At 45.2% G+C, this 13,093-nt stretch overlaps 1 protein-coding gene across 20 annotated transcripts in view; it reads left to right on the plus strand.

Moving 5' to 3' along the window:
• Positions 1 to 13,093, plus strand: part of LOC120953509 (homeotic protein female sterile) — a 168,897-nt gene that overhangs the window by 14,952 nt on the left and 140,852 nt on the right. The window contains exons 1-2 of one of the 20 annotated variants that reach the window (XM_040373505.2): positions 709 to 899; positions 2,383 to 3,164. The exons of 14 other annotated variants lie outside the window; for them this stretch is intronic. In XM_040373505.2, coding sequence (XP_040229439.2) covers positions 3,153 to 3,164 — 12 coding nt within the window. In that variant the 5' untranslated portion in view covers positions 709 to 899; positions 2,383 to 3,152. Of the gene's footprint in view, positions 1 to 708; positions 900 to 2,382; positions 3,165 to 13,093 lie in introns of those variants that run through there. 5 more of the 20 variants (XM_040373507.2, XM_040373506.2, XM_040373504.2 and 2 more) reach the window with 5 other exon arrangements.

Consider the following 13,093-nt stretch of genomic DNA (forward strand, 5'->3'; position numbering starts at 1 on the left):
AATGAAGTAATTTCCAACAAAACCAATCCTCTTCACTTCTATTTTAAAACGGGGGCCATCAAGTAATTTTGGGAACTGTATTTTAACCGTTGGCTCAAATGAACCACAGTGGAATTCTGATCGGTGTGGAAACGAATTCGACAAACATTGAAGCAAGAGGGAAAATGTTTTCCCCTGGAGCGCCCAAAACTGTTTTAACGAGAGAATCGCTCTCCCGTTACGCGAGACACTCTCTCTGCATGTGAGCTGGGTGAAGAGAAAAAAGATGCTAAACGCGAGTCTGCATGCTGTCAGATTATTTCGGGGATGAGATGAGATGCACAACGGGATTTGAAGGATTTTTTTGTAATTATACGTTCGTGAAGTCATATTTTGTCCACTTACTAGATATTTACTTCCAAAACATCGATAAATGTAATTATCGGGAAAAATAGAAACAATTTATGTTTTTTTTTTTTTCACAAATTCAAATCAAAATAAGCGACACACATCAGCTATGCTGTCCGGCAGCACTCCACTGTGCGTGCACGGTGGCTTTACATAGACGCTACCCTTGGTCAAAATATTTTACTTTCAAAGGTTCATTTTTCAACGCACTTACTCAAATGGCAGCCAATGCTTCTGCCACACCGCACATGCATTTCCCCAATGCAAAGGTCCCAATCAATCCACACAAAACCAGCCATCAAACAAACGTGAACCGAATCGCCAACGCGCACTTTGTGCCAGCGTGTGCATCGCGCGCGCCCATAGTGCCGTGTTTCCGGGACCAAAAATTTTCAGTCCGCGCACATTTTCCCGCACACAAACTCAAACCGCGGTCGCGTAAAGGTGAACCTCTGTCCGGGGGCAGATCTCAACATCGACGGGTGAAGATTTTTGCTTGGTGCGAATCCTTGGTACTTATTGCAATTAGATAACACAACACACGGATCCGGGTGCTGTTCGTGCAGGATGAAATATTATTTTCGTTGCTTGTGTGTGCGTGCGTGATGGTGTGCTCGGTTCCCATCTTTCGGTTGATAAGGCACAGCGCGCGTGCTCTTGTGATTTGTTGTGCAATGTGTGGGATGCTGTGTGGCGCTAAATAAAGCGTACTAAAAAGGGAAAGAATGGCCAATGGTTTTCCGCACTCGGCGTGTGCGTGCATATGTGTGTGGCGGCATGGGAAATTACGTTACCGTTTTCTCGCGGCAAATAAATGGCAGAAGCCGCAGCAGCAGGAGTAGCAGCAGCAGCAGTATATTTGCATTTTTTTTTCCTTCCCCGGGATCACACCGTTTTTGCCACCGCACTCGCGGCAGCTTCCCTTTGACGTTTAATCCTTGCTAGGCGCTGCTGCTGCTGCTGCTGAGATGCTGCTAGTGTGTGCGTGAGTGTTCGTGCAAGCGTGCAGCCCTGCTGTACCGTCGTGGTCGCCGTCGCCGTACTGATTGGTTGGTATTGGTGACCGTGAGAGCGCGATGCCTGTCGCTCGGGATGTTGCTGCGCTGGTGGTGGTGTGATTTCGAGACATTCGAGTGGTGCCATTCTTGCAAGGATATCCCCAGGATAACGTACCCGCCGGAGAGTCAGCGTATGCGACTGGTATTTGGCATTTGGTGCGTCTGGAATTTGAGTTTTGCAATCAGCAAAAACCCCGCGTGTGTGTTGGTTGGTTTGGCAGGCCGTGTCAGTGTTTATTACGGGTGAAGGAGCCAAATCAAATCACAGTTATTGATCTGTTGTTATTGCGAGTGTGTGTTGTGTGGCGAATGGGAGTACAGATTACAGAGGGTTTTTTTTCTTCTTCTGTCTATCTGTGTGGAAGCCCGTGACGCGGACGCGTACATCAGTGGTTGTGTTTACCATTTTGGATTTTTACAGTACAGAGCACCGCGAATGTCTAGGATTCGTTAGAAAGGGATTTGAATTTCCATTTTTTTTAGAGTGACCATCTAAGCAATACTACGTAACATATGGTGCGTTGAAAAATTGCTAATTTTCCCGTAAAAAGATTACAGACCAAACGAGAGGAAGCGATGAATGGATTTTTTTTATTCTCACCCAAAATAATAATACGACTACCCCCCCGTATACCACCATGTATCGGTTTATGCGGTAGAACATACTTTTTGGTAGTGTTTGTGAGGATGGTTCGTCTACCGAGCTGCTTGCTGCTTGAAAGTGTTTGTAAACGTTTGCACCGCTGGTGCAGGAGGAGATAAAAGGGCCAGGGATCTAGCGTGCTTAGCGAAAATCTCCCCTCATATCTGTTCGATGCTCTGGAAACGAAATGCGTGCGTCGAGTTGGCCGTGAAATATAGCAACCATGCTGGTTGCTGAAGAATTGATGAAGAATTCGTAAAACGATAATTTTACATTTGTATTTTTCCTCCTTAGCAGATCTGCAACTTGAAAATTTTACAGTGAAGCACAAATTTTGCATAATCATTAGTGGTGCTCTCGCCCCAAGTGTGAAGGGTATAAAAGAGCGATAGAGCGTGAGAGATATAGAGAGAGTGAAAGAAAGCGAAGAAAGGAAAAGAAGGCGAAGCAGAAAGTCCTTCTCCGGTGTGCCATATTTTATTATTTAAAGTGTGTTTGTGTGAGTGAGTGTTTATTTTTTGCGCACCTTTTTTTGCTGCACGATTTGCACGTGAAATTGTGCCCGCCAAAAGTTTGAGGAAAAAGTAAAATATAATAGTCACAACAGCAAAATTTCTCTTCCCTTTCCCCCCCATTGTGCGCTTCCAGTGCAACCGATATTACCCATGCTGTTGTCGTCGTAAATAGTGTGCTTCCTTGCAAGAAGAGGGTATTTAAACAAGGCTTGGTAATCGCGTGAAGATTTCAAATTTAAGGGAAATTGTGTCTGTGTGCTTCCTAGTTTCAGTGGGTAATTGGCGAGTGTGTGTGTGTGAGAGAGAGTTTGAAGAAGGGAACATACACAGAGCAAAACAAACAAGCAAAAATAAAAAAATAAAAACGGGACATCATCCCCTTTTGCAACAAGATCGTCCACCGAAATCAACGCTACCCCGCAAGCAAGCGTTTCTGGTAGCGGAACAGTCATCGATCGCTGGAAGTCATCGGGTTTTATGCACTAAGGGAACACCGAAACAGCCGTCAAACTGTGGGGCTCCGGACCATACTTTCTACATCCCCAGGGAATGTACTTTCCGGTAAGTTTTGAAATGGTAAACACGGCGACGAAGCGTTTAGCTTGTCCTGTGGTTTGTTCTATCCTAAATGGGAGCTAAGTTTTGGGTCCTCCAATCTGGGTTCTCAAGGGACATGATAATGTTATCATGTTTAGTTTTAATTCCCATGATACTTCTCTGAAAGTAAAGTTGTCTTTTCGACCTTAACTTAGTATGATAGTACCTAAATATGGGTTTGAAATTCATGCAAATAATCTGGACGAGTTGAGTCAACTTGCTTAAATTTTCAAATAAACTTCTTTGAGTAGGAGTAGAATATTCTTCTTCAATGACACCAGAGTCCTACTAATCTTATGCTGGGTTTTTTTAGAGTTATGTTATCTCATGATACGATCATTTCTTCTTGCTATAAATGACCGACTTACATCGTAGTCTCTGGTTCATTCTACTCAGGCCTTTGTGTCTACTATTGGATCACTTAGTCGTCTTCTAGTAGACCTCTAGGTTCCAAGTCCTTATAATCTTGAGCCAAAAATATGTCTTTTTCTTTAAAAAAAATCCTTGTTTAGATTCCCGTAATAAGCCAAAATAACAAGAATGTACACAATTTGAGCTAATGTATCGTTAGTGAGCACAATACGCATTAACAATAGAGCTAAAAGCCCATCATTCTTAAATAATGCAACAAATAAATCATCTGCTGAGCGACAGCATGCCGTTTTTTTTTTTCGTTGCTAACCGCGGTACAGTAACTCCATGTGAAACACGCTCCGAGAGCATAATATTTATTCTCCGCAAGCAGGCTGACATTCACGCGCACCGCAAGGCAAAACATTGCAGAACATGCGACCAATGCGCCAAGAAGCGCCCTCGAAAGAAAGTGAAACATTCTCACACAACAACTGCTCTGAGATTCTTCTGCTGACGACGACCAAGACGACGGTCATGTGTTTTTGCACGCGACTACGGTTGACTGCGTCCGTCCGTCCGCTCAAAAGGGCAAGATCTTAGCAGGCCGATTCACCATCACTACCATCCCCATTTGCATCAGTTTATATTATTCATCCCTCTCTCTCGCTCCACACACACGCAATCACACGAAACCTCATGCACATTAACAATTTAGCGTTGTGTTTGTGTAGAATGGAAAAAAGCGGGGTAAAAGGAGAATGCGTGTCCGGCGGTGCATCCATCGGGCTTGTAGACGAAATGAATAACAAAACGGCACACATCACATCACACTGGTGATGGTGGCGATCGTATGGCTTGCTTCGATCTTTTTGGACGCTTTCGTGAGGATAAAGAGCTCGAAAAATTGGAGAACGATTCTTATTTGAAACGTTAAAGCAGAGAGAACCGCCACGATCGACAGCGTGACGCGCGCGCACTGCATTTATGATTTGCCGCACGCAAAGTGTGAGTGTTTGTGTGGTATGTTGTTGTGTTGGGTTGTGATTCTGTCGCACCTTAAAAATAACTTTACAAAAAAAGGTGAGCGGTGCCAAAGATGAGGTGACGGCGTACTACTTTCCAGATCCGCATGTGCGACACACCACACGCTACAGATCCGGAAACCACGTAGATCACGATCGATCGTATGTGTGTATGTGTCTGTGTGGGGGGACAGAAGGGAAGAAGCGCACGAAGGGATGACGATCTCCGTTAAGCTCCGATCTCATGGTTGTGATGTGCACGTTGAGTCATTGTGTCGGAATTAGTTAGACCGTTGGCTTTTTTTTTTAAACGAGAGATCGTGAAGAGGGGTTCTGATCATCCCTTCACATTGGCGGTTGCGGGTTGGAACTGAAGTCGGAGTTGCTCGTAACAGGCCCGTAACTAACCATGACCCCGCTGCCAGTGTATGGCGACGTACGTACCCACCTAAATGAATTCATATTAGTTTCCAGCACAGAAGGGGAGAAGACTTGTACACAATATATTTAAAACTCCCGCTGGAATGTTGAGACCGACGCAGAATGCAAATTTCCAGCACGCCTGTTGAGGTTAGTTTTGCGATCACGGCTGTACGGCTGTATAATAAAGACAATCCGTGCTCGCACTATTGAAGCAATGGGGTGAAAATTGTTGCTCTAAAACTCTTATCAATGTGCGTTGGAAGTAATGGCCTGTTTGCTCATTATTGACAGAACATGTAACAACCGAGGATCCCGGCTATCAATTTTGTGTGTGATCTCGTTTGAACTCCTCGCTGGTTGTGTGTGTGTGTTTTTTTTTACTGTTACAAGTCTCAGCTGTAATGAGGCAACATCACAATAAAATTGATAATGTCTTCCCGTTGTGTGTTTTTTTTAGCCAGTAGACGAGAAGCTGGCATTGATAACATGCTCAAAGTTTACTCCAAGATGAAGTCTGTTAGACATCACAGATTCTGAGTGTTTGTGTGGTAATACATGTGCTTCAGTTTGCTTGTGATGCCTGTGACCAGATTTTGAACCAATCACGCCATTGGGACATTGGGATATTCATAGTCACCGTGCTTTACATTCTACCATTGCGCAACAGTATATGTTAAGTGCTCTGCTCTACTTAGTTTAATGCACCGTGTGGTCCCACATTCGAGGCACATTGTTGGCTACGAGGTGTTGGCTGGAATTGGCTTTCAAATTAATTCACTAAGCCGCCTGACGACACTGGCTCTTTATGCCTCGTCATGGTCTTTTTTTTTATCATCACCTCACCCACACTCCCGCCTGTTAAGCGATTGTTGTGAAGGTGGAGTTGGCGGCCAGTGGCGGCCTTAACTTCCGTAGATGATTTTATAGATATTTTCTCACCGCGGGTCAGCCAGCAGAAGAGAGCCTTCAACCTCCTGAACCGCCAAAATGTAAAGGGCGTACGTGTTGATACATAAACATCGGTTAATATCCTTCGCAACGCACCAGCGGCCGATCTACGCTCTACGAAAGATAGAAAGTAAATTATTCTCCACCATGCATGGTACCATCGTGAAAGTACGTGTGTACGTAAACATCTTCGTGTGCGTGTGTGTGTCTTGAAATTCCGGATGAAACGCACGAGCTAAGCAGCTTTGGGGGGAGGGTGACAGCTTTCATCCTCTTCCATTCGCAGTAATCGAGGTCGTATTGCGCCCGGAATGAATATTATTATTCCATAGTTTAATCGCATAAAATATTCGCCTCCACCCTTATGGCACCGAGTAATGACTATGATGATGCTGAGCCCTCTGCAGGAAGCTTCGGCTTATGTGGCCTGGTCTTACGCGCTTCCCTCGGTGTCTTTTACAAAATGATCAACCGTCTATACCACCACCATGGCCCGTGTGTTGCAATATGGCACAGCGTCGTCCGGTTTCGGTAAGCCCCGCATTGACTTTGAGCACGAACACGGTGGCCAAGCGTGCCTTTGAAATGCAGATGACCTTTCTACGGATGATGACATTTCGTTATGTCGTCCTCGTTGCCATTCGGTGTGGGGTGACAGAAAGAGACAGAGAGAGAGAGGTCATGATAGACGCAAATCATGGTGTCGTGATCACTATCGTAGCGAGAGGAAGATTTGATATGAAACGTACTCTAATGCCTCCGAATGGACTTTTGCAAAGTTCATGTTCCCAATGTTCCCGCTAGGAAGTCATAAATTATGGTAGCAGCAGTTTCGACAGTTTTCTGTAAACTAATGCCCCTCAGATGAAGCGTGATGAAGCGGCATCAACGGCATCAACGGAACACAGCAGGTGCAAAGGGGTAAACATCTGAAACAGGTGAAGAAAAGCATGTTCATGTCATCCAAGATTCAATAAATATTCGCTGACGTTACAAGGCTGGCTTTTTGCTGTTGCTGTTGGTTCCGGACATTTCGTATTCCGGCAACGTCACAACTTTCCGGTGGACACACTTTGTACAACCGTTGTTTTACGGTTCCCCGTTAACACCTTCTGAGGGTTATTAATACCGTAGATTTTACATCAACCTTTCCTCTAGAGGTGTATCTTTTTAACGATCTAATTCTCTGCAACGCCTCAATCTACCTTGGCCGTGTGTCAATGTGTGTTCGTTTATTATGGAGGGTGTGCAAATAAAAATGTTTAAAGAACCGTTGGCACTAAGAGAGGGTAGTGGTGGACGGTGGCGTTAAGAATGGGTACAAATTAGCAAGTTGCCAAAGAAAGCACACACAAAAAACCGTGTCCAAGACACGTAGACACACTTTTATCCGTCTCTCCATTTTTGGCCTCCATCAGAAGAGGTAAAAATTGTCCGCGCTGGGCTATAAAACGCACACCCCATCTTGAGAATGGGGGAAGAAAAGCAAGCGGAACACCTCCACCTCCAAGTAATCAAACATTTCTTCACAAGCAGGTTTTTGGACGATCTCCAAAAAAATTCAACACGGCGCTCTGTTCGAGCTCATCCACAAGTTTGGCAATCAGCTCACGAATACGGACACACACACAATACCCGCACCCGGACATGGGGCGAAGGTGTGAGCCTGCCCTGTTATGTTTGCTCAGGTGAAGTGTGGCATCATGTAACGGCAGCGTTCTTGGTTGATCAGTTTGGTGACAGTTCAAGTAACCAAAAGGGGGAACGAAGGGTTGAAAGCTACGAAAGCTTAATTGTTGTCATTTTGTAACAACCGACACGGTTAGAGCTCAAACTCCTCATGTTCATCTTGTGCGCTCCAGAACAGGAATTTGCACGCCAGCTTTCCGGTTTCGCGATCACCTGTCGAAACGTGGGGTTTTTTTATTATTATTGTTGGTTGTCTTTAGCGCGGTTTCTGTGTGTCTTTCTCGCTCTCTCTCTTTTCCATTTTTCCTTGACCATGAAATTCTTCCGACCAACACACACACACACACAGAGAATGTTCACATGAGCAAAGAGGAGCCAAGAAAACTGAAACTCTTCTGCTTGCACAACAGCAACCCCCTGCAAGAGCCAGTTATGATCTGTGACCAGTTTCTTTTTAGCATGAACTTGATGTATTCCACTTCCACCTTTGCTCCTCTGTTACTGGGGTCTGGGGTGGGTAAGCAAACCACGTGCGTTTGGTGATCGTGCTGCTGGTTGGTGATCATTGTTGCCTCTTCTGCGTACACACCAGCTGGCCTGCTATGGATGCAGAATCTCTCCGGATTGGATCACTCGCTTGGTTACGCGATAATCACACGCGGCTTGCGTGAGGCTCTCGACGACGAATCAAAGGAACCTGCGACACCGGACTCGGTACCTGTTTCGAATGGACCGGTTTGTAGCTGAGTGTGTGTGTGTGTGTGTGTGTTTGTGTGACACGTTTAATTGGGTCAGGTCGGTTGTAGTTTTGTTTTTGTGTTTACCCCCTTTTACCCCTGAATCCAACAGTCGTCGTCATCTCACTGCCACCGATGTTCATTGGTGGGTTTTGTGGTTCATTGACCGAGACACAGGATTGGTGGAGGAGCAGCAAAAGGGCGCGGGATGATAGGAAAAGAAGGGGTAGAGGGTTTTTTAACGGGTTGACAAACTTTGATTCGCTTTTGTGCCGTCCATTCCGACGCCGCCGGTACAATACGGTTCATTGCGTTCCACTTTGATTCGGGGTTCGGATACGGGGTTGGATTTGTGGCGGAGAAGCGAAGAATTGAAAACAATGCACGCTAAGGCTAAGATTCCAATTTGCTTATCCTGTTTTCTAGTTGGCTTTTCCACTCTTTCGTGCCTTGTTTTTAGGGGCTTTTTTTGTTTGTGTTTGTGCTCCGATTGGTTTTGTTTTAGGTTTTAGGACTTACTACTAACGGTTTGCCCGTTAAAATCCTATGCTTATCCACTGTTGCTACCTTGTAACAGGATTAGAAAAAATAGGCTTGCGCAATAATGCGCTTTTTGTGGTGCTTCACTGTTGAGATATTTCGTAAGCTCCGTGTGCCTCTCGGTGATGCGTTTTCGGGATGCTTTTCTTCACTTTTTGGCCGTTTTTTTTGGAGGAATTAAAAACAGGTTCTTGCGGTCGTCTCATCACCCTCCACCTTTCCTGTGCACCCCTTTATTTTAATAGTTTTGTTTCTTAGTTAGGCTCTCTCTCTCTCTCTCTCCCTCTCTCTCTCTCTCTCTATCTCTCTCTCTCTCTCTTTCTCTCTCTCTCTCTCTCTCTCTCTCTCTCTAACTCTCGATCAAGGCGGGGTATAGATGGTTTGCTTTAGTTCCCCTGTTTACGCAGTGGTGATTTCGTTTGATTCGCGCGACTGTTGGGGATGGTGGGTTTTTTTTTGTGTGTGTGTTACCTTCTACCAGTGCCAACACCATCGCCGCCAGTCTTTGCATGGATGATTTCGTAAGCATTAATTTGCATTTCGGGTTGCGTAGCGAGCGACGGATGGATTTTGTGTTGGGCACTCGCTTCTCTATCCCAGTTAACCCAGTTTGATTGCTCGGCTCCCCGGAGAAAAAAGCAGAATGCTACAGAACATTCCCAGGAACATTCAAAATTTAGTACATAAAAAAGAAGCGGGACTACTCATGCATATCGCCTTGCTTGCTGGAGTGGCTTTTTGATGTTTTATGATGGTTTCTTTGAGTTTGCTCCCGCTTGTTGTCCCCTCTTTTTTGTGCTTTGTGCAGCTTCCCGTTAAAAGGGGGACAATAGAGGGAGAAAAACACTAACACACACCACGAGACCAGCGAGCAGCATCGTTGCTTCCACTTAACAGTAACAGACGTCGTCGTCGTCGTCGTAGTTCCACTTGTGATTGAATTGGAACCAATTGAAGGCAAACGGAATATAGCGCGCAAACCCTGCATGATTCCACCCCGAGGTCCAAACTTTCAATTCCAACATTCCGATATATTCTGGCCACTTTATAGAACATTATTGTGCTGGCGCGCGTTGGTGAAAATTTCAAGCCGTTCACTCCCGCTCCCGTTTATCCCGCAATCTAGTTAATCTTGGCAAGAACAAACAAAATGGGAACACTCACGAGGGCCGGTGTGGAACAAAACTAAACCGGTGAAGGCAGGAACAAAAAAAAAAGCAATCTGGAATCCTCAAAGCCGAAGAGACGACGAAATTTATGACTTTATCCAGCGGCTCGCAAACACATACACACACCGCACCAAACGCGCGCTGTCTGCCCAAACGAGAAGCTTTCCCTCTGTTTCCCGCCCATTTTGTTCGTTGCACGCTGCTGTAAAGTGCTGTGTGCATGTTTACTTCCTATATTTAGCTTCCAGTTCGAGGGGGGGGTTTGGTGGTTTGGGAAGGAGTTTTGCTCTGTGTGTGTGTGTGTGTGCCGTTGGAGTGTAAACAAATCACATCAAGCCAAACCACGACGCTAAACCACAATCAATAAAGCGTGTGCGTGTTATTTCTCTTTTTTTTTCTTCTCATTTTTGTTTCTGTTTTTCCATCATTGTGGCCAGTAATAGACGCCGAGCGTTGTATGTGTGTGTGTGTGGTTAGGATGCCAATTGACGCGTGGTTTAATGCTAAATGGGACCATGGTTTACAAGAGGGCTAGATGGTGGAGGAGTAAAATAAAAACGATTATGGGAGAAATTGATTGGAAAAATGGGTACTTGAACATGATGATGGGTATGGTACAGGGAGTGGAAGAATCTTGCTAAACGATACAAACACACACAGACAGTGAAGAAAAGAGCCAGAAAGATAAACAGTTGCCGGTTTCGTTATTCGATTAAAATATGAAAGTTTGCTCAACTGTGAAGGACAATTTTTGCTTTCCAAGATATGAACATCTCCTTCCACCCGGCTGAAGAGTTTTTTTTCCATAAAAATGCGTTTATTTAGGATGTGACAAAGTAAAAGTAACACAATTTGGTGCTCCCGAAACGCTCATAAAAATACTCGCCGACAAAATTCAAAACAAAATCAACTTCATGAATTGCCCACGGTGGGGTTGTCTTTCGGGGTTTCTTTCCTCTTAAAGCGATTCTTAAGTGACGTCTGGTTGTTTTGAAATCCCCTCGTTTTCTTCCTGCTGCTCCATTCCACCATAGCAGAGCGGAAGATCGCCGAAAACAAATTAAACATATTTACGATATTTGAGCGAGTGATGTTTATTGCGTAACGCGTTTTCCCACCCTTCCTCGTTGTAATGGTGATACCATCCCCCAGAGTAGCATGTTTCTGTGATAAAAATGCTCCCACACAACCATTACGGTTTTGGGTAATTGCGAGTAGAGTGCGGCATTCCGGCATTCGCAAAAAAAGAACTCCCATATTTCGAGCACCCGGTGACGCTCTTTTGTTTGTTTATTTATTTTTTCCTTTTTTTTCGTTTTATATATATATTTATACCGTTTTTTCCCCTCATTCGAACGTCATTAGAGAGGACCCCGGGCCCGAAATCGAACGTCTTGAACATGCACACAAAGAAAGATTCTGTGACGTTGACCACGCAGAGAGGGGTTCGGTGGTGAAACATCCATGCCCATGGGGTGGTGTATTAATGAGCGCATTATTAGCCGGTTGTTTTCGATCGATCGTTTATGTCACGACAATGATCTGTGTTTTGGGATGAGCAAAAGCGGCGAATGCGAATGCGAAGATGCGAAGGATGATGAGAACGACGAACAACAGGCAGCTTTGTGTCGCTCCACGACTAACACCCGCTGTGGTGGTCGCGACTGCTAGCTACTAGCAGCCGTCGTATTGCGTACAGCGTGTCCGAGATAAGCGGCTTTGCTCGTTGCCAAAACGCTGAACGCTTTTGCTGCTGATAGAGCTTGTGGAGCAGCTGACCCCTGAAACCACCATGTGCCCGCAGGGGCCGGAAAGGTCGAGGTTATCGAGGACCTAGACGGAACCGAACCCGGGGGACGGCTGCTATGCCGATTACAGTTTTTGGGTTTTATGATCTGCACATTTGCTTTTCGGGGTTTGTGGATTGCTTTTTATTGCGAATTGAGTTTAAACAACCAAGCGCTAATGAATGTTTAGATTACATGTTATGCGAATTACGCTAGACACACTTACTGTAGCTTTCACCCAAGACTAACTAACTGCATGTAAAGAGAAATTGATAAGATAAATAGCGTCGAACCCTCACAGCCAAGGGGCAAAATGATTGCTTTGTCTTTTGCTAGCGATTCTTATGCATTTACCACCGATAACTTTCACATGGGAATCTTCTGCACAAACAAACGGCAAAAGGTTCCAAAGGTTTGACCTAAAATCTGGTCGTCTACGTTCACCGAATAGTAGGGAAGTCGCGTAACCAGCGTGGAGTCCAGCGTGTCCAGTACTGACCATCGAACCAACGGGTCAACGGGTTTTGGTGTGCCGAGATTGTGCTGATAACGCACCCGGGTGAACACTGTTTTTGTTTGGAGAATGCATCATGTTTGTTCAGTTCCTTCCAAACAAACTCCACTGCTCAAGAAACAACACACAGACACACACATTCTGATGATGCCGTTTAATAGTGTCTAGAGATTAGGCCTGAGCCGATGTTGTGTTTGTCTGTGCCATCATCTCACGATGGAGACGTCACCGTTCAAGGATAGTTGATTTTATTTATTGTATAATCTTGTAAATAAAGCCGATTATCATAAACGAATCGAAGACGCTGGAATGCCTGGAAGGCTAAACAAAGCTGGATCAGCTTGACCTTCTCATCGTGCCGTCCTCCGCTAGAACCTCGGAATAGTGCCTCCTCCGTTAATCCAATCATAAGTTGTGGAAGGGTGAGTTGTGGACGGTTTTTAGCAAAGTTAGCCGGCGAAATGAACATCCATTCATTAACAGTAGGCGAAGGCGGAAATCTAACCCTAACCACCACCACCACCCATTCCCGCTTGGTGGATAGTGTCGTTTTGTTTTGTTGAATATTTATGCACATCTGCAGTCGAGCGCAGGCGGCAACACCATCACTACTGTAGCGCGGCTGAAGCGCGGTACAACAAATACAGCGATAGGCATGACGTTCCGTACAGACGGAACGTTTGAAAGTCTCGCCCGCTCTCTGGCTCTCT

Source organism: Anopheles coluzzii, chromosome 2 (assembly GCF_943734685.1).
Source record: "Anopheles coluzzii chromosome 2, AcolN3, whole genome shotgun sequence".
NCBI classification, from domain to species: Eukaryota; Metazoa; Arthropoda; class Insecta; order Diptera; family Culicidae; genus Anopheles; species Anopheles coluzzii.